Below are 27,434 nucleotides of genomic sequence, written 5' to 3'. Positions count from 1 at the left end.
CTGAATAGACCAAAAGGCCTCCAGGTTATATAGTCTATCTCTGCTGTCCATAGCTACTTCCCTGATCTCTGTCTGACAAACACACCAATATGAACACGGACTTACCTCACACAGTGACTGGTCTCTCTTGATGAATACGCTATATATACACAAAAGTATGTGGACACCCCTTCAAATGAGTGGATTTGGATATTTCAGCCACACCTGTTGCTGTCAACTGTATAAAATTGAGCACACAGCCATGCAATATCCATAAACAAACAGTGGCAGTAGAACGGCCTTGCTGATTAACTCAGTGGTTTTCAATGTGGCACCGTCATAGGATGCCACCTTTGGTGGAGGAAGAATAATGGTCTGGGGCTGTTTTTCAGTGAAGTTCCCGTGAAGGGAAATCTTAATGCTAAGGCATACAATGACATTCTAGACTATTCTGTGCTTCCAACTTTGTGGCAACCGTTTGGAGAAGGCATTTCCTGTTTCAGCATGACAATGCCCTTGTGCACAAAGCAAGGTCCATACAGAAATGCTTTGTCAAAATCGGTGTGGAAGAACTTGACTGGCCACAGAGCCCTGACATCAACCCCATCGAACACCTAGTGTTTCCACATCTAGTGGAAAGCCTTCCCAGCAGAGTGGAGGCTGTTATCGCAGCAAAGGGGGGACCAACTCCATATTAAAACCCATGATTTTGGAATTAAATGTTAGATGAGCAGCTGTCCACATACTTTTGGTCATGTAGTGTAGATTCTTTTATCTTAATGAGATTACCAAGTTGAATAAAGGATACATTCAAAAACATTGAGGTGACCCCAGCATGACCTTCACCCCTGAGTGACAGGGGAGAAGTTAAGAAAGAATTGTTGTGTCGTTTTAACCACCAGTTGACGTTTTGAACAGTAGAGTGTTGAGAAACATTATTGTGGGAGTTCCAATTTCCGCTGATTCTGTCACTGTTTTGTCAGGCCTCGCAAAACAAAAAGGCCCAAATATACACATACTTGGTATACTGCAATTCACTCTTAGGACTTATTTCATTTAATTATTTAGATATCTTTCTGAGATCTGACTCTATATGAATCTCCACAGCTACGTGTCGTGGGATGATTTCAATTACATACTTCTCGTCTCCTTCACAAAAACCCATTGGATGAGAAAGCCAGAGGTTCCGCTCTTTGACCTTCTTCTCTAATGGGTTTTGAGGAGACGAAGACGCGAGAGGAGTATGCAATTGAGATCTTTCCCCTGCCACACTAAGCAGAAACAGGAAGAGATCTTCACTTTAAAAGAGCAAAATACCCATCTCAGTGAGCTTGCCAGACAAGCTGAACACTTTGCGTCCATATTGGGTGTAAGTACAACACCCATTCTATCAACCAATAGATTGCACAAGATTTGCTCATATTATTAGCGTGTCAGGTTCCTGTGCACCCCCACTCATTTGTTCCTCAATTGTATTGCATGGGGGAAAAAGACAATAGAAGACCTGGAATAGGAAGTGAGTTTTTACAAGAAAGTCTGTCAGTGTTTCAAAACATAATTTATGAGTGTGTTTGACCTCTCCGTGATGACAATTGTCACTTACAGAATATTCTCAATCAGGGAATGCTTAATACAACCTTGAACTGTCCTTTATTCAATTTTCTTATCAAGATCTGTGTGCAATCATCAACCAGAAACTAGCCTGAGTAACACAATGTAGTGTTCAAGTACAGACCAATCAGATTATTATCGACCACAACAGGAAACAACTAGGTTCTACAAAGGTACAGAATAATGTGTTAATTAAGTGACTGACAAACATATTTATTGTTCAACAACAAATATTTAAATTATTAAAGTTATTTTGCCTTTATCACACAACTTTAAAACATTTAGATCATGTACCTGTATTGTTGTAATATTCATGTTATTAATCAACAAATAAAAGTAACCCTCTTATATTGAAAAGTTGCAAAATGCTTTGGAATGTCTGCTGTCCCAAATGTTAATAACTTATAAAGGGATTACTTTTATTTTTGCTTTAATTACATTTCCTGGTTTAGACTGTAGAAAACTAAGTATATTCATACATTCTGGAACCTATTTACATATATTGAGCTATGAAACATCATCTTACTGTTTATAACACAGCTATAAAGCCACAATGGTGACACAATCAAACATGCTCTACTAACGTCAGCATTGCTGCTATTTAGGTAGTTGGTTTGTCAGGTGTCACTGTTGAATGACCACGAAGTCACAGAGTCCACTCTTCATATCCGTCAATGAAGGAATCCCCACTCAGCCATCTGTGTAAATCCACCAGACAGTCAATATCCATGGAAAACTGGAAACAAAGAGTTAAGAAACAAATAAACCCATGGTTTTAGTCAGGCTCAAACTTATTGTGATAACAATAGTCATTTGACTAAAGCTGTAATACTGAAGAATAAAGTACTTACCACTGAATATATGTTCTAGTATTGTAGAGCACTGTAGCCTGGATCTACAGTTGAGTAGATCACATCACCTACAGCGGGGGAATTCAAAGCACAAATAAAACAGACAAACAGTGGCTTGTCATTAAAAAGGAAATAAAATAACAGTTTATCAATATATTAAATGATGGATCAAATCTGACAAGTGCCATAATATCTATCTGTATATCTCTGGAGTTTTTTAACATGTACCTTCAGTATTGTCTGGGTTAGGCAATGGTCCTCTCCTGATTTTCACAAAACAGACAAAATAGAAATCAACATGACATGATGAGAATTATGAAAAACATGATTTTTGTGGTAAGGTGAAGATCCTCATCTGCTGTGTGGGTCATTTCTCTCTCAGGGTGAAAGAATATTCAGCAACTCTTGGTTTGCTTGAAAAATAATTTTATTGATAAAACCTCTCTCACCTAGTGATAGGAGGAGCCGTTCGGGAGGATGGTGGTCCTGCGGGGACCCTCTGACCGCTGTAGAAGTTCTCATACAGAACAGGAGCTGATGAGTGAGGACAGAGCAGACCAGGGGGTGAGGACAGAGCAGACCAGGGGGTGAGGACAGAACAGGCCAGGGGGTGAGGGTTGAGGACAGAGCAAGCCAGGGGTTGAGGGTTGAGGACAGAACAGGCCAGGGGGTGAGGGTTGAGGACAGAACAGGCCAGGCCAGGGGGTGAGGGTTGAGGACAGAACAGGCCAGGGGGTGATGTTGAGGACAGAGCAGGGCCAAGGAGTGAGGACAGAGCAGGCCAGGGGGTGAGGACAGAGCAGGCCAGGGGGTGAGGACAGAGCAGACCAGAGGTTGAGGACAGAGCAAACCAGGGGGTGAGGACAGAGCAGGCCATGGGTTGAGGGTTGGGGACGGAACAGGCCATGGGGGTGAGAGTTGAGGACAGAGCAGGGCCAGGGGGTGAGGACAGAGCAGGCCAGGGAGTGAGAGGTGAGGGATGAGGACAGAGCAGGGGATGAAGGGTGAGGACAGAGCAGGCTTGGGGAAGAAGGGTGAGGACAGAGCAGAGGATGAGGGGTGAGGACAGAGCAGGCCAGGGGGTGAGGGCAGAGCAGGCCAGGGTGTGAGGACAGAGCAGGCCAGGGGGTGAGGACAGAGCAGGCCAGGGAGTGAGGACAGAGCAGGCCAGGGGGTGAGGACAGAGTAGGCCAGTGGGTGAGGACAGAGCAGGCCAGGGGGTGAGGACAGAGCAGGCCAGGGTGTGAGGGGTGAGGACAGAGCAGGCCAGGGTGTGAGGGGTGAGGACAGAGCAGGCCAGGGGTTGAGGAGAGAGCAGGCCAGGGTGTGAGGGGTGAGGACAGAGCAGGCCAGGAGGTGAGGACAGAGCAGGCCAGGGAGTGAGGGGTGAGGACAAAGCAGGCCAGGGGGTGAGGGATTAGGACAGAGCAGACCAGGGGGTGAGGACAGAACAGGCCAGGGGGTGAGGACAGAGCAGGCCAGGAGGTGAGGGTTGAGGACAGAGCCGGCCAGGGGATGAGGGGTGAGGACAGAGCAGGCCAGGGGGTGAGGGGTGAGGACAGAGCAGGCCAGGACGTGATGGGTGAGGACAGAGAAGGCAAGGGGGTGAGAAGTGAGGGATGAGGACAGAGCAGTGGATGATGGGTGAGGACAGAGCAGGGGATGAGGGGTGAGGACAGAGCAGGGGATGAGGGGTGAGGACAGAGCAGGCCAGGGGGTGAGGGGTGAGGACAGAGCAGGGGATGAGGGGTGAGGACAGAGCAGGCCAGGGAGTGAGGGGTGAGGACAAAGCAGGCCAGGGAGTGAGGGGTGAGGACAAAGCAGGCCAGGGAGTGAGAGGTAAGGGATGAGGACAGAGCGGGCCAGGGGGTGAGGACTGAGCAGGGGATGAAGGTTGAGGACAGAGCAGGCCAGGTGGTGAGGACAGAGCAGGCCAGGGAATGAGGGGTGAGGACAAAGCAGGTCAGGGAGTGAGGGGTGAGGGATGAGGACAGAGCAGGCGAGGGGGTGAGGACAGAGCAGACCAGGGGGTGAGGACAGAGCAGACCAGGGGTGAGGGTTGAGGACAGTGCAGGGGATGAGGGATGAGGACAGAGCAGGCCAGGGGGTGAGGGGTGAGGGCAGAGCAGGCCTGGGGGTGACGGGTGAGGACAGAGCAGACCAGGGGTTGAGGGGTGAGGACAGAGCAGGCAATGGGGTGAAAGGTGAGGGATGAGGACAAAGCAGGGATGAGGACAAAGCAGGGGGTGAGGGGTGATGACAGAGCAGGCCAGGAGGTGAGGGGTGAGGACAGAGCAGACCAGGGGTTGAGGGGTGAGGACAGAGCAGGCAAGGGGGTGAGAGGTGAGGCATGAGGACAGAGCAGGGGTGAGGACAAAGCAGGGGATGAGGGGTGAGGACAGAGCAGGGGATGAGGGGTGAGGACAGAGCAGGCAAGGGGGTGAGAGGTGAGGGATGAGGACAGAGCAGGGGATGAGGGGTGAGGACAGAGCAGGCCTGGGGTTGAGGGGTGAGGACAGAGCAGGCCAGGAGGTAAGGACAGAGCAGGCCGGGGAGTGAGGACAGAGCAGGCCAGGGGTGAGGGTTGAGGACAGAGCAGGCCAGGGGGTGAGGACAGAGCAGGCCAGGGGAGGAGGACAGAGCAGGGGGTAAGAGGTAAGGATAGAGCAGGCCAGGAGGTAAGGACAGAGCAGGCCAGGGAGTGAGGACAGAGCAGGCCAGGGTGAGGGTTGAGGACAGAGCAGGCCAGGGGGTGAGGACAAAGCAGGCCAGGGGAGGAGGACAGAGCAGGGGGTAAGGGGTAAGGATAGAGCAGGCCAGGAGGTAAGGACAGAGCAGGCCAGGGGGTGAGGACAAAGGGGTAAGGATAGAGCAGGCCAGGAGGTAAGGACAGAGCAGGCCAGTGGGTGAGGACAAAGCAGGCCAGGGAGTGAGAGGTGAGGGGTGAGGACAGGGCAGGGGATGAGGGGTAAGGACAGAGCAGGACAGGGCATGAGGACAGAGCAGGCCAGAGAGTGAGGGGTGAGAACAGAGTAGGCCAGGGAGTGTAGGGTGAGGATAGAGCAGGCCAGTGGGTGGGGACAGAGCAGGCCAAGGAGTGATGGGTGAGGACAGAGCAGGCCAGGGGGTGAGGACAGTACAACTACAATACGCAACTAGACTGTCAGGGAGGGGGACCCGGACAAAACTAAATTAGGACAACATTTATGCCATCAAGGATGACACTAAAAAGTCAGTCTGATTTTCATTGTGGTCCTTAGAGGACCTATATTGTATTGTATGTGTCTGTTGTCAAAGGTGATCTGTGAAGAGTGAGAACTGTACCAGGCGGTTTGTCCCCAGTCCGTCTGAGGTTCACAAAGTGTTCTATATCCTCCTGTATGTCACACTGTTCAAGAGACTTCCTCACTTCCTCATGAAGCTGAACCCATAGACAAAGACAAAGACACACAGGCGGGCCAGATAGAAACACAAAGCAATACGGATGGTCACTTACAGCCACAATCCTTCATTTGCTATATTCTTAGAGAATCAATGGGTATCATTAATACAAATGCAATACCAGTAAGTAATATTGCAGATTGCACATTGATGAGTCCCTAGAAGCACTTTACCTCATCGCTGGTGACACACTGCTGGGAGAGCTGGTTGAGGTGAGTCCATACCATGTTCCTTAGAGTATTGATCCTCTCCACTTCCTGCTTCTCAAATACCTGGATGTAACAGAGCACTATATTATATATACCAGTAATACAACCTATAGCTGACAAACAAATAACTGGATGTAAATTATATATACCAATACTACAACATATAGCTAAGAAACAAATACCTGGATGTAGCCAAACTGTTACACATACTACATCAGTAATACAGTATGTAACTAACAAAGAAAGTTAATATATCATCATGCTTTCTGGCCCTTACCTCACATGCTTTAATGTGTTCTTTCTGCCAGTCCTCCCTGGTTTTCCCCAGCACAGACACATTGTGCATGTATAGCCTGTCTGGGATTCAAATCAGAGAATACATCTTGGGAGACCATAGTATAGAGGCACATTTTTGATTATCTTTAGACTAAATGGTGATTTTCCTGTTGATGGTTGCTATTAGACCAAAGGAGAATAAGTTGTCATTGTTACCAGCTTCTTCTGCATTCTGTTTTGCTTGCTGTGTTTTTGTCAATAGCTGAAAGATGAAGAAGGAAAAAAAATCACTGATTCTGTACTTTATTCAACTCTTTATTGTGTTCAGATATTACTTTCAATGCAATGCTGCATATAGGAGTGAAAGCACATGTCTGATTGGTAAATGTCCTCTCAATAAACAGGGTACAAACTAGGTAGCCTTGTTCTTTCTGTGGTCAGTGTAGGCCTACTTTTTGTGGTCTGATTCCTGTGCTCAAAATAGGTATGCTATTTCCTTCAGAAAGATTCCCATGGCTCACTCACATTATTTATTGTCACTAGTGCTTTTTGATGTATCTTTTTTTAATCAACAAACACAGTGAATAAGTGATTGATGAGGAGATAAAGGAGAAGGACATAGAATGGAAAGTGTTGCTTTCTGGTTCTGAACCCATGGGTGCAGGGGCAATGTGTGGTCCGGGGGAAGCAGCACTACCACTAGACCCCCCCCCCAGCCGCCTGCCGCCTGCCCCCTGCCCAACCCCCCACAGTATCTCAGAATACTCACCTTTTCCTGCTGCTTGACATTGCTGGTGCTGGCGTTTCGGTTCATGTTCTGTTCTGCTTCCTCTTTGTCTCGACACTTCTGCTCATATGTCTTCTTTGTCTGTGGGTAACGACATGGACAGGAAGGGGGGGGTGGTGGTGGGGGGGTGATGGTAGGAAATAACTGATAATATCGTTTACTGACTCTACTAGACTCTATACTGTCTTCACTTAACATAAAAGTCTCTAAATGAAACATGAAGCCCATGCATTTGAATTCAACTACCACAACCTGCATTTTTCAACACTCTGAGGTCATTCCACTGTGTATAAAATGCCTGATGTTTCAGTTGGCATGGCAATGTGGCACAACATGCACAGCCCTAACAGTACCACTTTGTCTGACCAATGAAAAACGGCAGGCATTTAGGATCAAAATCAAATCAGGAAAATTATTTAGAAAGAGACAGAGTTAGAGTGCTGACCTAGAATGAGGTCCCCTCTGTGCATATCATCTCTTCCGGGGCCAGGCTCAAACCCCCGTAATTTGTAAGAAGAGGAGATGCCGCTACAGGGGTCGGCGAGCCAGACGCCTGGCGAGACTGTGTCGGCTAGTGGATAATCCTCCTCTACCCTCCGTTATACTGGTGAACGTGCAACTACTAGAGAATGAACTGGATGAGCTCCGTTCGAGAATATCTTATCAATGGGACATTAAAAACTGTAATATTAGTGGCTGAACAAGGACATGGATAATATATAGTTAGCTGAGTTTTCCATAAATCGGCAAGACAGAACAGCAGCCTCCGGTAAGATCAGTGGGGTGGGTCTGTGTCTCTTTATTAACAACAGCTGGTGCACGATCTCTAATATTAAAGAAGTCTGTAGCTTTTGCTCGCCTTAGTTAGAGTACCTCGTGATAAGCCGTAGACCACACTATTTACCAAGGGAGTTCTCATCTATATTCTTTGTAGCTGTCTATTTACCACCACAAACCAATGCTGGCACTAAAACTGCACTCAACGAGCTGTACAAGGCATAACCAAACAAGAAAAGTCTCATTCAGAGATCGCGTTCCTCGTGGCCGTGGACTTTAACGCTGAAAACTGAAATCCGTTTTACCTCATTTCTACCAGCATGTCAAATGTGCAACTAGGGGAAAAAAAACTCTAGATCATCTTTACAGCTCTCCATTTGGAACATCTGACCACAACTCTATCTTCCTGATTCCTTCCTACAAGCAAAAACTCAAAACAGGAGGTATCAGTGCTCGCACTCAACCAGTGTTCAATTACAGAAGTGGTCCGATGAAGCGGATACTAGGCTACAGGACCGTTTCGCTAGCACAGTCTGGAATATGTTCTGGGATTCATCCGATGGCATTTAGCAGTATACGACATCAGTCACCGGCTTCATTAACAAGTGCATCGACGACGTCGTCCCCATAGTGACGGTACGTTCATATCCCAACCAGAAGCCATGGATTACAGGCAACATTCGCACTGAATTAAAGGCTAGAGGTCCCGCTTTCAAGGAGCGGGACATTAATCCAGACGCTTATAAGAAACCCTGCTACGCCCTACGACGAACCATCAAACAGGCAAAGCGTTAATAGAGGACTAAGATCGAATCCTACTATGTTTATCGGATGTGGCAGAGCTTGCAAACTATCACAGATTACAAAGGGAAACTCAGCCGCGAGCTACCCAGTGATGGGAGCCTACCATATGAGCTAAATTCCTTCTGTGCTCGCTTTGAGGCAAGCAACACTGAACCATGCACGAGAATACCAGCTGTTCCAGACGACTGTATGGTCACGCTCTCCGTAGCCATTTTTTAGTAAGACCCTTAAACAGGTTAACATTCACAAGGCCACAGGGTCAGAAAGATTACCAGGACGCATACTCAAAGCATGCGCAGACCAGCTGGCAACTGATATGTTTAACCTCTCCTTGATCTAGTCTGTAATACCTACATGTTTCAAGCAGACCACCATAGTCCCTGTGCCGTAGAATGCCAAGGTAACCTGTCTAAATGACTATAGCCCCGTAGCACTCACATCTGTAGTGATGAAATGCTTTGAAAAGGCTGATCATGGCTCACATCAACACCATCATCCCAAAAACTCTGGACCAACTCCAATTCGCATACCGCCTCAACAGATCCACACATGACACAATCTCTACTGCACTACACACTGCCCTTTCCCACCTGATCAAAATGAACACCTAAGTGAGAAAGCTGTTCATTGACTACAGCTCAGCGTTCAACACCACAGTGCCCTCCAAGCTCATTACTAAGCTAAGGACCATGGGACTGAACACCTCTGCAACTGGATTCTGGACATCCTGAGGGGCCACCCCCAGGTGGTGAGGGTAGGCAATAACACATCCGCTATGCTGACCCTCAACAAAGGGGTCATTCACGGGTGCGTGCTTAGTCCCCTCCTGTCCTCCCTGTTCACCCACGACTGCGTGTCCATGCACAACTCTCACACCATCATTACCTTATTGACGCTACCCATGCCTTAAGCGGGATAATTGTCATCAGCAACCGCTGAATAGCATAGCGCCTCAGTCAAATAATATTACAAAAAATATTCATATTCATGAAATCACAAGTGCAATATTGCAAAACACAGCTTAGCCTTTTGTTAATCCACCTGTCGTCTCAGATTTTGAAATTATGCGTTTCAGTGAAAGCAATCCAAGCGTTTGTGTAAGTTTATCGATCGCATGACAAAACTTTAAGTACACTTAGCATCAGGTAGCTTGGTCACGAAAATCAGAAAAGCAATCAAATTAATCGTTTACCTTTGATGATCTTTGGATGTTTTCACTCACGAGACTCCCAGTTACACAACAAATGTTCCTTTTGTTCCATAAAGATTATTTTTATATCCAAAATACCTCCGTTTGTTTGGCGCATTATGTTCAGAAATCCACAGTAATGAGCGGTCACGACAACACAGACAAATTCCAAATAATATCCGTAATGTCCACAGAAACATGTCAAATGTTTTTATATAATCAATCCTCAGGTTGTTTTTAAAATATATAATTGATTATATATCAACTGCAAATGTCTTTCACAGTAGGAGAGGGAAAAACATTAGCTGTCCAAATTCTGTTGCATGAGCAAAACTCATGTGACCACTTGACGCGATGTTATCGTTCTGGCTAATTTTTCAAAATAAAAGCCTGAAACTATGTCTGAAGACTGTTGATACCTTGAGGAAGCGATAGGAAAAGGAATCTGGTTGATATCCCTTTAAATGGAGCAATGGGAGGCTATGGAACATGGAGTTTTCAAAATAGAAGCCACTTCCTGGTTTGATTTTTCTCAGGGTTTCGCCTGCAATATCAGTTCTGTTATACTCACAGACAATATTTTGACAGTTTTGAAAACTTTAGAGTGTTTTCTATCTTAATCTGTGAATTATATGCATATTCTAGCATCTGGTCCTGAGAAATAGGCCGTTTACTTTGGGAACGTTATTTTTCCAATCATAAAAATAGTGCCCCCTAGATTCAAGAGGTTAAGTTTGCCGACGATGGTGGTAGGCCTGATCCACAACAACGAGACAGCCTATAGGGAGGAGGTCAGAGTCCTGATAGTGTGGTGCCAGGACAACAACATCTCCCTCAACGTGAGCAAGACAAAGAAGCTGATCGTGGACTAAAGGAAAGGTAGGGCCAAGCACGCTCACATTCACATCGACGGGGCTGCAGTGGAGAAGGTCGAGAGCTTCAAGTTCCTTGGTGTCCACATCAATAAGGACCTATGTTGGTCCAAGCAGAACAACACAGTCGTGACGACATCGCCTATTCCCCCTCAGGGGGCTGAAAATATTCGGCATGGGTCCTCAGATCCTAAAAAGGTTCTACAGCTGCACCATCGAGAGCATCTTGCTGGTTGCATCACCGCTTGGTATGGCAACTGCTTGGCATCTGACCGCAAGGCGTACATTCCTGGGGTCGAGCTCCCTGCCATCCAGGACCTCTAAACCAGGCGGTGTCAGAGGAAGGCCCTAAAAATGGTCAAACACACCAGCCACCCAAGTCCTAGACTGTTCTCTCTGCTATCACATGGCAAGTGGTACAGGAACGGCAAGTCAAACCAATTGACATGGTTTGGGAAAAAGCAGCCAACACGTGCTCAGACTTTGGAAAAGCATTCCCGGGTGAAGTTGGTTGAGAGAATGCCAAGAGTGTGCAAAGCTGTCATCAAAGCAAACGGTGGCTACTTTGAAGAATCTCAAATATAAAATATATTTTGATTTGTTTAACACTTTTTTGGTTACTACATGATTCCATGTGTTATTTAATAGTGTTGATGTCATAACTATCATTCTACAATGTAGAAAATAGTAAAAAAGTAAAGAAAAACCCTTGAATGAGTACAATGCTTTGCAAAAGTATTCACCCCCTTGGCGTTTTTTTCTTATTTTCATTCATTACAACCTGTAATTTAAATGGATTTCATGTAATGGACATACAAAACAACATCCAAATTGGGTAAAGTGAAAATAAAGTGAAAACTAAAGTGAAAAAAAAAATATGAAAATGAAAAGTGGTGCGTGCATATGTATTCACCCCCTTTGCTACGAAGCCCCTAAAAAAGATTACCTTCATAAGATACATAATTAGTTAAATAAAGTCCACCTGTGTGCAATCCAAGTGTCACATGATCTGTCACATGATCTCAGTATATATAGACACACCTGTTCTGAAAGGCCCAAGAGTCTGCAACACCACTAAGCAAGGGTCACCACCAAGCAAGCGGCACTATGAAGAACAAGGAGCTCTCCAAACAGGTCAGGGACAAAGTTGTGGAGAAGTATAGATCAGGGTGGGTGATAAAAAAAATATCAGAAACTTTGAACATCCCACAGAGCACCATTAAATCCATTATTAAAAAATTGATAGAATATGGCACCACAAAAAACCTGCCAAGAGAAGGCCAGCCCACCAAAACTCACAGACCAGGCAAGGAGGACATTAATCAGAGAGGTAACAAAGAGACCAAAGATAACCCTGAAGGGGCTGCAAATCTCCACATCGGAGATTGGAGTATCTGTCTATAGGACCATTTTAATCCGTACACGCCACAGAGCTGGGCTTTACGGAAGAGTGGCCAGAAAAAAGCCATTGCTAAAATAAAAAAAATAAGCAAACACTTTTGGTGTTCACCAAAAGGCATGTGGGAGACTCCCCAAATATATGGAAGAAGGTACTCTGGTCAGATGAGACTAAAATTGAGCTCTTTGGCCATCAAGGAAAACGCAATGTCTGGCGCAAACCCAACACTTCTCATCAGCCGGAGAACATCATCCCCCACAGTGAAGCATGGTGGTGGCAGCATCATGCTGTGGGGATGTTTTTCATTGGCAGCGATTGGGAAACTGGTCGGAATTGAAGGAATGATGGATGGCGCTAAATACAGGGAAATTCTTGAGGGTTTCAGTCTTCCAGAGATTTGAGACTGGGACGGAGGTTCACCTTCCAGCAGGACAATGACATTAAGCATACTGCTAAAGCAACACTTGAGTGGTTTAAGGGGAAACATTTAAATGTCTTGGAATGGCCTAGTCAAAGCCCAAACCTCAAACCAATTGAGAATCTGTGGTATGACTTAAAGATTGCTGTACACCAGCGGAACCCATCCAACTTGAAGGAGCTGGAGCAGTTTTGCCTTGAAGAATGGGCAAGAATCCAAGTGGCTAGATGTGCCAAGCTTATAGAGACATACCCCAAGAGACTTGCAGCTGTCATTGTTGAAAAAAGTGTCTCTACAGAGTACAGACTTTGGGGGGGGGGGGGTGCACACTCAAGTTCTGTTTTTTTGGTCTTATTTCTTGTTTGTTTCACACACAAAAAAATGTGCATCTTCAAAGTGGTAGGCATGTTGTTTAAATCAAATGATACAAACTCCCCAAAAATCAGGACAATTTTAATTCCAGGTTGCAATTAAAATTGCCTCAACTACCCCATACCCCAGCACATTGACTTGGTACCGGTACCCCCTATATATAGCCTCATTAGTGTCATTTCTATTTTGTTACTATTTTTCCTTTAGATTATTTAGCAAATATTTCTTACTTACTTTTTTTAGTACTCTTTATTGTTGGTTAAGGGCTTGTAAGTAAGCATTTCACTGTAAGGTCTACACATATTGTATTCAACACATGACAAATAAAATCTGATTTGATCTCATTCATCATAATCTAAAATGTGAATACGGGCCCAGGACTGACTCCAGCGCTCTCTGAGTGGAACTGCACAAAGCACAACTTGTGTTTACTAGTAACCTTTGCCCTGTAGCCCTGCAGGATAGAAGGGGATAATAAGGAAAACAGAAGGAAAATGTGTTTTTATAGCTATTGTTATTCCCAGAACCCGATATAGTTGTAGGACCTTAATTTGATCACTCTTCTGTTGCTGAGATTTTTCCTGCACCCAAGGAAATGCAGATGACCTTCATGATTTACATAAATTCACTGAAAACCAATACTAACACACGGTTATATTAACAGTACTGCACTTTTCATGAAGACTACTTTTAGCCAGCTGAAAGCCGAACCACCGATCAAACAACATTATGTGGCTGCAGGATTATTTTGCTGTGATAATATAGGTCAAATTAAGATCCTTCATCTGTATGGAACAGACTTTATTGTCATAAGGTTTTACAAACCAAATGTAGTCTAAATAGACCATACTAGAAAAGGGACCTGCTCAGTGACCTGCTCTTTGTAGGCTACATAATATGTATGTAATTCACAGTAACATCCCATTTAATTGAGGTGCCCCAGTACATATAATGAAACTCTCCATTTATTTGAGAGGTTCCTCCATTCTTCACTCCCCATGGCTGTTGATGAACTTCCCTCTTCTCAGATTAAGTATTACAAGACTGCTTCATGTTTTGGTAGCATGATGCCTGAAACCAGACATGCCTTTAGAGAACAGATTATCAATTCAGGATTACTTAATTCAGGGATGATAACTGCTGGTTTGACCAAAAAATGTAGGAAAGTTCTCCAGTTTACCTCCATGGTTTTCTTGAACTGCATGGCCCTCTGTTTGTGTAGGGCATCCATCTGTTGTTCTACCTGTGAAGAAGAGGTGTCAAATATATTATATTAAAGCAAAGAACATAGAGATGATATATCCATGATTTGCACCACGATAATTATCACATCTGTGCAGGGCGATTAGGATTAAGATCACAAGGTCCAACTGAAATCTGACTTCCCATCCCGTCCCGAAAGACACACAGAGGTTTCAGGTTTCCGTCAGACATGGTATTCAAACTGGCAACCCTCTGGTTGGTGGCTCGCCTCGCTAAATAAGTTGATATAAGCGGTTGATAAGCAATTATTCACTATAACTGCATTCACTATTAAGCAAAGTGCACTGTATTAGCAACGTATAAGGTCTATTAGTAATTAAAGGTCGTATTAATTCCTACATTTGTGTCATTTTTTAAGTAATTGGTTGGTTTCTAATGTACCTTTTTTCTTGTCTCTTTCTGTCTCTCTCTGAAGTCTTCCAGTTTTTTTGCCTCGTCCCGCATTGTTTGTGCCAGTTGTAGGTGTGATAAACTCACATGTTCAGTTTCTATGTTGTAAAGGAGGGTTTAGTAAAGAGAGAGTTAGTAAATTACATGAACACACACACACACACACACACTCGAACTCACTCACTCACACATGGAAATAGAAAGAATTGAGCTTAGTCATCAACATACATCAGAAACATTTGTTGTGACAGCAGAACACTTACGCAGTTTGAACATGTCCAGCGATCTCTTCAGTGTGCTAAATAATGAAACAAACAAACACCAGCTTTATGAAAAGGAATGCATGCAGTACAACCTATGCTGTTAAAATGTAAGCGTTTTTGTAACACTACAACTAGTGGCAACTGAGCTGCTGTAACAGTATAACTTTAGACCGTCCCCTCACCCATACACGGGCACGAACCAGGGACCCTCTACACAAATCAACAACAGTCACCAACGAAGCATCGTTACCCATCGCTCCACAAAAGCCGCGGCCCTTGCAGAGCAAGGGGAACCACTACTTCAAGGTCTCAGAGCAAGTGACGTCACCGATTGAAAAGCTATTTAGCGCGCACCACCGCTAACTAGCTAGCCGTTTCACATCCGTTACACTGCCACCAACGTTAAGGAGACAAAACCTTGACTTTGCTAGAGTGTTGAAACATATCATTCTGAGATTTTCCGAAACATGACATGGTGTGTTGTAACACCACATAATCAAGAGTTGTGCAACACATTGCCAGAGATTGGGAGCGCTACAGGGAAATGATAAAAACACTATTTTGTTGTTTCGAGTCCTGTTTAGTGCAGAAATAGATTCCTTCTCTTTTGGTGCTGTTTCCTCCCTCTAAAGCACCTAAACACTAATGATGGTGTTTAACATCCTTTCTAGTGCAGAATGCATTCCCTGCTCTTATACGGTATGTGTTGATAAACTCCTCATTGGTCATTTCAGAATGTCAAATGTAGAGTATTATTCACAAACAAAGAACATCAGAAAATATAGTTTTGTGAAATTACAAAAACTAATAAGTTTGTCTAGGATAATAATTAATACAAGCACAATGAATCATATGTACAACCTTCAAATGCTTTATCGTTTCTTTGCAAATGATCCAATGACAAAACATTAACAGGTCTTTCACATTTTTATATTGATAAAGTAAAACAGTTCCAAGATCTGTAAGGTATTTATAATATTCATATTCTTCAAAATCAAGGGACAATTACATTATATTCAGATATGTTCATATATATTGTATTCAGATAGATTGAATCACAGTACACTTGAGTTAGATGATATGATTAACAGTTGACAGTTCAGTTGGCATTAATCTGTGATCCTTGTCTTGATTGGTTGTGATTAGGATTGACCAACCGGTGGGAAACGTACATACGTACGTATGTATGTATGTATGTATGTATGTATGTTTGTTTGTAGGTACGTACAGTACCAGTCAAAAGTTTAGACACACCTACTCATTCAAGGGTTTTTCTTTATTTGTACTATTTTCTACATTGTAGAATAATAGTGAAGACATCAAAACTATGAAATAACACATATGGAATCATGTAGTAACCAAAAAAAGTGTGAAACAAATCTAAATATATTTTATATTTCAGATTCTTCAAAGATGCCACCTTTTGCCTTTTTTTCTTTCCTTTATTTAACTAGGCAAGTCAGTTAAGAACACATTCTTATTTTCAATGACGGCCTAGAAACAGTGGGTTAACTGCCTGTTCAGGGGCAGAACGACAGATTTGTACCTTGTCGGCTTGGGGGTTTGAACTTGCAACCATCCGGTTAGTCCAACACTCTAACCACTAGGCTACGCTGCCACCTTGATGACAGCTTTGCACACTCTTGGCATTCTCTCAACCAGCCGCATGAGGTGGTCACCTGGAATGCATTTCAATTAACAGGTGTGCCTTCTTAAAAGTTTATTTGTGGAATTTCTTTCCTTCTTATTGCTTTTGAGCCAATCAGTTGCGTTATGACAAGGTAGGGTTGGTATATAGAAGATAGCCCAATTTGGTAAAAAACCAAGTCCATATTCTGGCAAGGACAGCTCAAATAAGCAAAGATAAATGGCAGTACATCATTACTTTAAGACATGAAGGTCAGTCAATCGGAAAATGTCAAGAACTTTGAAAGTTTCTTTAAGTGCAGTCGCAAAAACCATCAAGCGATATGATGAAACTGGCTCTCGTGAGGACCGCCACAGGAAAGGAAGACCCAGAGTTACCTCTGCTGTAGAGGATACGTTCATTAGAGTTACCAGCCTCAGAAATTACAGCCCAAATAAATGTAACAGACACATCTCAACATCGACTATTCAGAGGAGACCGCGTGAATCAGGCCTTCATGGTCAAATTTCTGTAAAGAAACCACTACTAAAGGACACCAATAATAATAAGAAGAGACTTGTTTGGGCCAAGAAACACGAGCAATGGACATTAGGCCGGTGGAAATCTGTCCTTCGTTTGATTAGTCAAAATGTGCGATTTTTGGTTCCAACCTCCATGTCTTTGTGAGACGCAGAGTAGGTGAATGGATGATCTCCACAAGTGTGGTTCCCACCGGGAAGCATGGAAGAGGAGGTGTGATGATGCTTTGCTGGTGACACTGTTGGTGATTTATTTAGAATTCAAGGCACACTTATCCAGCATGGCTACCACAGCATTCTTGCAGCGATACGCCATCTCATCTGGCCTCCACAATCACCCGACCTCAACCCAATTGAGATGGTTCCTCTGTCCAGTGTCTGTGTCATTTTGCCCATCTTAATCTTTTCTTTTTATTGGCTGAGATATGGCTTTTTCTTTGCAACTCTGCCTAGAAGGCCAGCATCTCGGAGTCGCCTCTTCACTGTTGACATTGAGACTGGTGTTTTGCGGGTTTAATGAACATTTGCTTTTCTTTCAAAAACAGGGACATTTCTAAGTGACACCAAACTTTTTAACAGTATGTATGTATGTATGTATGCATGTATGTCTGTATGTATGGTTTTCTGCAGGGAGACAGAGGAACCACATATCAAGCAATAATTACATATGAAGTACATGAATGCATAATTAGTTATTAACTGCTATAAATATAAATAAATTGCAATATGAATATCCAATAATTAAACATATAAATAGCAATATATGCAAATGCATGTACATGAATAAAAGGTATGCAAATATAGCAACAAGATAATATGAATGTCAAAAGTGGGATGCAATAACATGTGGCATGGTAAGCCATAGGCTGTAGACAAAGCTCACAAAGGTAATAGACAAACAAGCCAGTGGCATGAGTCAATGAACTACATGTAGCGTTAAGAAAACCAGGGTTTATTCATTACATCCTGCAGCGGAAAAAGTTTACAGTTTAAGAACCAAACAGAAGCAACCAGAACAGGGAGGAAACTACCTTCAAAAGAAACAATTGTTTTCGTGCTAAATAAATTCAGTTTGGAGTAAACATAATACATTTGATCTTTTTATGTGCCATGAACACAACCAGTCATGATGTTTTCCTCTTATTGTCAAACAAATCACTTCAAACAGTAGGCTACCTTTGCGCGGTCATCCAAAAATAATTCCAGCATCCAAACAGTGCACCCACCAACGTTTCTTAAATTTGCAAGAGGTTGAAACTATCTCACCGGAGAAAGCATCCGAGTGGTGGAATAAAGGTGGAATTACACAAAAAGATTCTTCATAGGCCCTACTCAAACTTGATAGAAGTTTAAGTATTCTCTAGGAAAAGTATTGCATGCCCATGTCACACCCTGATCTGTTTCACCTGTCTTGTGCTTGTCTCCACCCCCCTCCAGGTGTCGCCCATTTCCCCTGTGCATTTATACCCGCGTTTTCTGTTTGTCTGTTGCTAGTTCGTCTTGTCTCGTCAAGCCTACCAGCGTGTTTTCCCCTACTCCTGTTCTCTCTAGTCCCTGGTTTCTAGTTCTTCTGGTTCCAAGCCTTTCTGCCTGTCCTGACCCCGAGCCTGCCTGCCGTCCTGTACCTATCAGACTCAGACCTGGTTACGAACCTCTGCCTGCCCTGACCTCGAGCCTGCCTGCTGCCCTGTACCTATCAGACTCAGACCTGGTTACGAACCTCTGCCTGTCCTGACCCCGAGCCTGCCTGCCGTCCTGTACCTATCAGACTCAGACCTGGTTACGAACCTCTGCCTGTCCTCGACCCCGAGCCTGCCTGCCGCCCAGTACCTATCAGCCTCAGACCTGGTTACGAACCTCTGCCTGTCCTCGACCCCGAGCCTGCCTGCCGCCCTGTACCTATCAGCCTCAGACCTGGTTACGAACCTCTGCCTGTCCTCGACCTGCCTCCTGTGGTTGTAATAAACTACTCTGTATATCAAATCAAATCAAATCAAATTTATTTATATAGCCCTTCGTACATCAGCTGATATCTCAAAGTGCTGTACAGAAACCCAGCCTAAAACCCCAAACAGCAAGCAATGCAGGTGGAGAAGCACATATTTTTTGAACCTTCCATCTCCTGTGTCTGCATCTGAGTTATATCCTGAGTTGTCTTAGCCCAGTGTCTTCTTAAAAATGATATAAGATATTTCATAAAGTTGTGGAACATTTGACAGCTCTGTCAAAAGAGCCTACAATAAGTTTTAAAATATTGATGAAAAATGATAATCAATCAAATGGGTAACTAGTTGCATTTCTAAACCATTTGACTGTATGAGAGACACAGTCCACAAAAAAATATTGTTGTGTTTTGATGGTGCCTTTTACATGCATTGAGAAGTGCTTTCACGACACTCTCTTAAAAACACCAATCCTCAGATTGAAGAACCACTTTGGGCATTTCAGAATCCTTCAAATTCTGTTTTAAAACCCTTTCAGTGTATCTCAGCACCTTCATTGGGTTTACATTAAAACCCCCTCCAAACACCAGACCTCATCTTTGGTACATTACTTTTCAGGGTTTCATTAGACAATGGTGTTTTTAGTCTTTCTGATGTAATAGTAAATCAGTAAATGTAACCAGCATGAGCTGTTTGATGAATCAAAATGATGATCATACTGAAACAGGATGGGCACTCAAGCCACTGACAGAATCCTTCACAACAAGAAAAAAGGCTCAAAAGCAATTCAATCTAACAACAGTAACGCACTAATAACACTAATGCCTTAATGCATACTTGTATCTCTATGTATAGTGCTGCATGGGCCATTGAACCACTGCAGATACCATATTTCTACATGCGAAACAAAACGCTTTGGTCAACGTCAGACAGTGCTATCAGTGGCTAGATTCACAGCATTCTAGTGTGCCATCTGAAGGCTGTGTACCAGACAATATCAACAACTCTATATATGTTTGTATTTCCTTGTCTTGCTTGAGACAGAATGGCACCCAGGCAATCAGAAGGCTATTAAATATGTGAGGGCTTTTAACAAAGCCCATCAGGGGTACTGGCATTTTGGGCAAATGACAGATGGGCTGGTCAATTTGTTGCCTAGTGGGCCAGTCAATTTGTTGCCTAGTGGGCCTGTCTATCTTGGGTTTTTGGATCTCAAAATTATCATTATCTGGCTAAAAAGGGGGGCCTCAAGTAAAAAAAATGGTAATGTGGGGGCCTCAAGGGGAAAAAACAAATAGGCAGGTGTGAGGGCCTCAAGGGGAAAAAACAAATAGGCAGGTGTGAGGGCCTCAAGGAAAGCATTTTACCCAGTGGGTTAGAAATGCCAAGGACGATTTTTGGTCCTAGTCCGCACCTGAAGCCCATTACAAGGGTATCTACCTTCAATAGCAGGGCTTTCAAATAATTTTTGTATACATTCTTACAGTCCCTGACTGATGACAAGCAATGTCTACTCAAGAATGAATAACATCAGAAACTGGAATATTTACTTACTTCATCTCATTGTGCCCACACACCTTCTTGGAGAGACCCAGTAGCTCTTTGGCATACTTCTCCTCTATAGATGCTCTGAAAGATAACCAAACACATCTCTTCATATGTGCATTCAACAAGGTATACAGTTAACAAACATTAGCTACAGTATGCGCATGAGAGAACATTAGGCAATAGCATGAGGATCTGCACCACAATGAGGAAGTCCACAATGTCCATGAGATTTAAAAAAAAGATAACTTCAAAATGGCATTCAATTTCTTTATCTTAGAGGAACTAACACATGCAAAATCACACTTTCAATATAACAGTGTAATTATGGAGTTGTTTCCTTGTGCATGACTGATTGCACAGTCTGTATTGTGCTTGGATTAATCATTAAACAGTACAGTCCAGAGAGGAGGGAGCAAACAAAAAATTCAAAAGTATTAAACATAATAATGATTCATAATAAGAAGTTTGATCAAGTATGCTGTAGCAGTTGGTCAGGTATTCAGATTGGTAGGAAAAATCTCCACATTCAAAATCGTGAGGTGTATACACAGTAAATATGAAGTAGGACAAGAGCTAAAGACAAATATGTAAACTATAGTCTACATACTGTATTAAATTAACACTGACACCATTCTAGAACATTGGATAATAGTGTAATTTCTGTCCAAAATGAGGAAATAGCAGATAAAACAGATGAACCACTCACTTTTACTGTAAGTGCACACTCAGTGACACCAGAAACAGGAAACACAGCAGCAGTGTTTGTTGAACACCAACAACCATTCACAGTATACTTTGCCCAAATATAGAAGGATTCATCTTTCTGCGCCCACATGATCTAAAGCATGGTGGAAAATAAATGATGACTGACTTTCTTACTTCTGTATCATGGAACGAAGCCCTCGTGCCCTTTGAAAAGGTCAGTCCACAACAAAACATTACTGCTATTCAGTTAAAATAAACACAGAAACAACAACAACAACATGGCAGCAGAACCTGTGGGCGCTGTAACCTAGACAGAATAACAGCATCCATACTGTTGTTTCAGAGCATATTCTCTGTAGTAGTCTGAGGATTTAATTAATGGTTTCTATTGGATGATATCTCACATGGTTTCTCACCTGGCTTTCATGAAGTCTTCTATCTCCTTGCATGTCCTCTTACCATCATTGAGATGCTGGACGATACAGTCATAACCCCCAGTACAGGTCAGCTCCCCATTCTGGCAACATTGGGGAAGATGGAATAACAGTAAGTAATCAAATCATAGCACACCATGGAGGGTCTCTCACACCCTCCCAGTATTGGTCTATGAATATCCTATACTCCTCGCTGCATTGCCTTTTAACAGTCTATCAAAAAGAAAACAACTCATTACAACATTACTGACAGAGAGAAGAGCCCCAAGGGCTAAAACCAAAAGAATCCAGAACGTAAAAGCTTCCCAATGGGCTTTAGCACACAATACATCAGACTACGGAAACAATAAAGTTAACAGCAATGAAGCAATATAAGTATTTCGTGAGCATGAATAAATATGTTTGAGATGATAAACTGCAGTTGAAGTGCCCTGTAATGTATGTCTGCATGAGATAATGACATATAATCATTTTAACCACGTGATTAAAAGAGGTATACAATAGGCCTACACTGCAGGGGTAGGTATACTCCTGAGCCCTGCCAATCTGATTGCCATCTGCACATATTACAAGGTGTTCAAAAGGACCAGAAATAACTACATTCCTGGGTTAGGGACATGCTAATAAAACAGCCAGTCCATGCGGTGTGTAATATTCTGAATAAATTCAATGACCTAACAAACATCACTAGACTTGTTAAATAGATAATTGTGTATGCTCCTTCATTTGTGTTTACAACTTGGTAATACTTCGAAATCTGATTTCGATCTCTAAAAACAAATAGTTCACAGTTAATGAGGGTTAAGCTCAGACGACACACAACGCAAATACAAACATTTGCATTTACCCAAAAGTAATCCTTAAAGTGAAGTTCTCTCATTGTAGACCAGAATAACGGCAGTACAACTCTTGTAATTCCGCTGGTTTTTGCGATGTTAATACTGTGTTAGTGACTGATGGACTTCCCATTGGATTGTTGCGTTTATGACTCCGCTCATATCTCAATGGAGCACTAAATATGCTTTGCTGGGTCCTAACGACCGACGAGATGCAGCAAGAGAGCGAGATTTGCACATTGTTACAACACTGTATATATATATATATATATATATATATATATATATATATATATATATATATATATATATATAAACATTACACATACAGGAGTTTCAAAACAATAAAGACATTACAAATGTCATATTATAAATAAATAAATATATATATATATATATATATATATATATATATATATATATATTTATAATATGACATTTGTAATGTCTTTATTGTTTTGAAACTCCTGTATGTGTAATGTTTATTGTACATTTTTATTGTTTGTTTCACTTTTGTATATTATTTCCTCACTTGCTTTGGCAATGCTTCCCATCCCAATAAAGCCCCTTGAATTGAATTGAGAGAGCGCAAGAGCGAGAGCAAGAGAGCGCAAGAGAGAGCGCAAGAGCGAGAGCAAGAGAGCGCAAGAGCGAGAGAGAGGGGCCACTTGGTGGTCACAAGCGGGAACAGCAGGAGAGAAGAAAGGATATCTTTCTACTGGCTCTTGGTTCCTCTTTTATCTGTATTTATGACCTTCTCTTGTAATTATGCTTTTATTGGTGAAATCAGGTTATATCTGGAGAACAGTTAAAAATCCTCATTGGCAAGTTGATCACGTGGATTGGGATATGTTCTGCATTGCGTCCAACAACAACATTGACAAATACGCTGATTCGGTGAGCGAGTTCATTAGGAAGTGCATCGGCGATGTCATACCCACAGCAACTATTAAAACATTCCCAAACCAGAAACCGTGGATTGATGGCAGCATTTGCACGGAACTGAAAGCTCGAACCACTGCTTTACCCAGGGTAAGGTGACCGGAAACATGACCGAATACAAACAGTGTAGCTATTCCCTCCGCAAGGCAATCAAACAAGCTTAGCGTCAGTATAGAGACAAAGTAGAGTCGCAATTCAACGGCTCAGACACAAGAGGTGAGGTCTACAGTCAATCACAGATTACAAAAAGAAAACCAGCCCCGTCGCGGACCAGGATGTCTTGCTCCCAGACAGACTAATTAACTTCTTTGCTCGCTTTGAGGACAGTACAGTGCCACTGACATGGCCCGCTACCAAAACCTGCGGATTCTCCTTCACTGCAGCAGGAGTGAGTAAAACATTTAAATGTGTTAACCCTCGCAAGGCTGCAGGCCCAGACAGCATCACCAGCCGAAATCACCAGCCGAAAATTACAGGCCTCTCTCATCTTTTTTTATTTTTTTATTTAACCTTTATTTAACCAGGTAGGCTAGTTGAGAACAAGTTCTCATTTGCAACTGCGACCTGGCCAAGATAAAGCATAGCAGTGTGAGCAGACAACAAAGAGTTACACATGGAGTAAACAATTAACAAGTCAATAACACAGTAGAAAACAAAGGGGGAGTCTATATACAATGTGTGCAAAAGGCATGAGGAGGTAGGCAAATAATTACAATTTTGCAGATTAACACTGGAGTGATGAATGATCAAATGGTCATGTACAGGTAGAGATATTGGTGTGCAAAAGAGCAGAAAAGTAAATAAATAAAAACAGTATGGGGATGAGGTAGGTGAAAAAGGGTGGGCTATTTACCAATAGACTATGTACAGCTGCAGCGATCGGTTAGCTGCTCAGATAGCTGATGTTTGAAGTTGGTGAGGGAGATAAAAGTCTCCAACTTCAGCGATTTTTGCAATTCGTTCCAGTCACAGGCAGCAGAGTACTGGAACGAAAGGCGGCCAAATGAGGTGTTGGCTTTAGGGATGATCAGTGAGATACACCTGCTGGAGCGCGTGCTACGGATGGGTGTTGCCATCGTGACCAGTGAGCTGAGATAAGGCGGAGCTTTACCTAGCATGGACTTGTAGATGACCTGGAGCCAGTGGGTCTGGCGACGAATATGTAGCGAGGGCCAGCCGACTAGAGCATAGAAGTCGCAGTGGTGGGTGGTATAAGGTGCTTTAGTGACAAAACGGATGGCACTGTGATAAACTGCATCCAGTTTGCTGAGTAGAGTGTTGTGTGGGAGAACTTGCACAATTGGTGGCTGACTAAATACTTTTTTTGCCCCACTGTACATGGTTAACAGATGTTATTCCAAGTGTAGCGAAATGCTTGTGCTACTAGTTCCGATTGTGCAGCAACATCTAACTGTCACACCCTGACCATAGTTTGTTTTGTATGTTTCTATGTTTTGGTTGGTCAGGGTGTGAGCTGAGTGGGCATTCTATGTTACATGTCTAGTTTGTCCATTTCTATGTCTGGCCTGATATGGTACTCAATCAGAGGCAGGTGTTAGTCATTGTCTCTGATTGGGAACCATATTTAGGTAGCCTGGGTTTCACTGTGTGGGTGAGTGTTCCTGTCTCTGTGTTTGCACCAGATAGGACTGTTTCGGTTTTCACGGTTTCATTATTTTGGTAGTTTATTCATGTATAGTTTTTCCTTTATTAAAATAACATGAATCATCACAACGCTGCATTTTGGTCCGACTCTCCTTCACCACAAGAGTTACACTAACAAGTTACACTAACAAGTCATCTGTATACCTGTCGCAAGACCCACTAGTTGATACTTATTTATAAAACACTCTTAGGCCTCACTCCCCCCTATCTGAGATATCTACTGCAGCCCTCATCCTCCACATACAACAACCGTTCTGCCAGTCACATTCTGTTAAAGGTCCCCAAAGCACACACATCCCTGGGTCGCTCCTCTTTTCAGTTCGCTGCAGCTAGCGACTGGAACGAGCTGCAACAAACAAACAAACTGGACAGTTTTATCTCAATCTCTTAATTCCAAGACATGGACACAAGACATTACTGACAGTTGTGGCTACTTTGCGTGACGTATTGTTGTCTCTACCTTCTTTCCCTTTGTGCTGTTGTCTGTGCCCAATAATGTTTGTACCATGTTTAGTGCTCCTACCATGTTGTATTGCTACCATGCTGTGTTGTAATGTGTTGCTGCCTTGCTATGTTGTTGTCTTAGGTCTCTCTTCATGTAATGTTGTGTTGCCTCTCTTGTCGTGATGTGTGTTTTTTCCTATATTTATATATATATTTTTAATCCCAGTCACCTTCCCCACAGGAAGCGTTTTGCCTTTTGGTAGGCCGTCATTGAAAATAATTTGTTCTTAACTGACTTGCCTAGTTAAATAAATACATTAATTCCACAACATCTACCTAATACACTCAAATCTAAGTAAAGGAATGGAATAATAAAATATACATCTAAATATATGGATGAGCAATGACTGAGCGCTATAGGCAAGATGCAATAGATGGTATAAAATGCAGCATATACATATGGGATGAGTAATGCAAGATATGCAAACATTATTAAAGTGGCATTATTAAAGTGGCATTATTAAAGTGACTAGTGATCCTTTGTTAAAGTGGCCAATGATTTCAAGTCTGTATGTAGGCAGCAGCCTCTGTGTTATTGATGGCTGTTTAACAGTCTGATGGCCTTGAGATAGAAGCTATTTTTCAGTCTCTTGGCCCCAACTTTGATGCACCTGTACTGACCTCGCCTTCTGGGTGGTAGCGGGATGAACAGGCAGTGGCTCAGGGGATTGTTGCCCTTGATGATCTTTTTGTCCTTTGGGTGCTGTAGGTGTCCTGAAGGGAAGGTAATTTGCCCCCAGTGATGCGTTGTGCAGATCGCACCACCCTCTGGAGAGCCCTGTGGTTATGGGCGGTGCAGTTGTCGTACCAGGTGGTGATGCAGCCCGACAGGATGCTCTCAATTGTGCATCTGTAAAAGTTTGTGAGGGTTTTAGTTGACAAGCCAAATTTCTTCAGCCGCTGTTGCGCCTTCTTCACCACACTGTCTATGTGTGCGGACCATTTCAGTTTGTCCGTGATGTGTATGCCAAGGAACTTAAAACTATTCACCTTCTCCACTGCTGTCCCGTCGATGTGGATAGGTGGTGCTCCCTCTGCTGTTTCCTGAAGTCCACGATCATCTCCTTTGTTTTGTTGACGTTGAGGAAGAGGTTGTTTTCTTGATACCACACTCCGGGTGCCCTCACCTCCTCCCTATAGGCTGTCTCGTCGTTGTTGGTAATCAAGCCTACTACTGTTGTGTCGTCTGCAAACTTGATGACTGAGTTGGAGGCGTGCATGGCCACGCACTCATGGGTGAACAGGGAGTACAGGAAGGGGCTGAACACGCACCCCAGTGTTGAGGATCAGCGAAGTGCAGATGTTGCTTCCTACCTTCACCCCCTGGGGGCGGCCCGTCAGGAAGTCCAGGACCCAATAGCACAGGACAGGGTTGAGAAACAGGGCCTCAAGCTTAATGATGAGCTTGGAGGGTACTATGGTGTTGAATGCGAAGCTGTAGTCAATGAACAGCATTCTTACATAGGTACTCCTCTTGTCCAGATGGGATAAGGCAGTGTGCAGTGTGATGGCGATCAGTGGACCTGCCTCTGTCTAACTTGTCTCTGGTATGTCCCAAGGTATTTCACTGATACTAGATCAGTTTACTAACCACTCTCTGACTGGTCTCTGCTCTGTCCCCAGGTATCTCACTGAACCCAGAACAGTGGAACCAGCTAAAAGATCAGATCAAGGCTGGAGATAACATTCATTCACACCTGCCTGCTGCCATTCCTGAGCAAGTTCTGTACTGGTGGTGCCCCGATCCCACAGCTGAATCAACTTTAGGAGACGGTCCTGGCGCTTGCTGG

At 43.4% G+C, this 27,434-nt stretch overlaps 1 protein-coding gene and 1 long non-coding RNA gene across 3 annotated transcripts; one reads left to right on the top strand and one right to left on the bottom strand.

Moving 5' to 3' along the window:
- Nucleotides 1-1,612: 1,612 nt before the first annotated feature.
- On the bottom strand, nt 1,613-22,700 carry LOC109892369 (proline-serine-threonine phosphatase-interacting protein 2-like). Of its 2 annotated transcripts, none has more exons than XM_020484859.2 (15): nt 22,545-22,700; nt 21,680-21,780; nt 20,565-20,639; nt 14,902-14,936; nt 14,630-14,736; nt 14,166-14,228; nt 7,137-7,235; nt 6,584-6,629; nt 6,369-6,448; nt 6,056-6,154; nt 5,766-5,862; nt 2,891-2,975; nt 2,670-2,704; nt 2,442-2,509; nt 1,613-2,326 (listed from the first exon to the last, which is right to left on the bottom strand). In XM_020484859.2, exons 1-14 carry the CDS (start codon nt 22,575-22,577, stop codon nt 2,457-2,459), a joined length of 1,008 nt encoding a protein of 335 aa, XP_020340448.1. In that variant the 5' UTR covers nt 22,578-22,700; the 3' UTR covers nt 1,613-2,326; nt 2,442-2,456. The 2 variants fall into 2 exon arrangements, with proteins under 2 accessions (XP_020340448.1, XP_031682120.1); XM_031826260.1 differs by having other exon boundaries at nt 1,613-2,288.
- Nucleotides 21,311-27,434, top strand: LOC116374346 (uncharacterized). The gene is made up of 3 exons (XR_004210191.1): nt 21,311-21,477; nt 21,733-21,809; nt 27,268-27,434. It is a non-coding gene; the product is annotated as an uncharacterized LOC116374346 (long non-coding RNA).

This window comes from Oncorhynchus kisutch, linkage group LG6 (genome assembly GCF_002021735.2).
Source record: "Oncorhynchus kisutch isolate 150728-3 linkage group LG6, Okis_V2, whole genome shotgun sequence".
Classification (NCBI taxonomy): Eukaryota; Metazoa; Chordata; class Actinopteri; order Salmoniformes; family Salmonidae; genus Oncorhynchus; species Oncorhynchus kisutch.
Note: the sequence above shows the minus strand (reverse complement) of the source record. Positions and strands in the feature narration are given on the sequence as shown.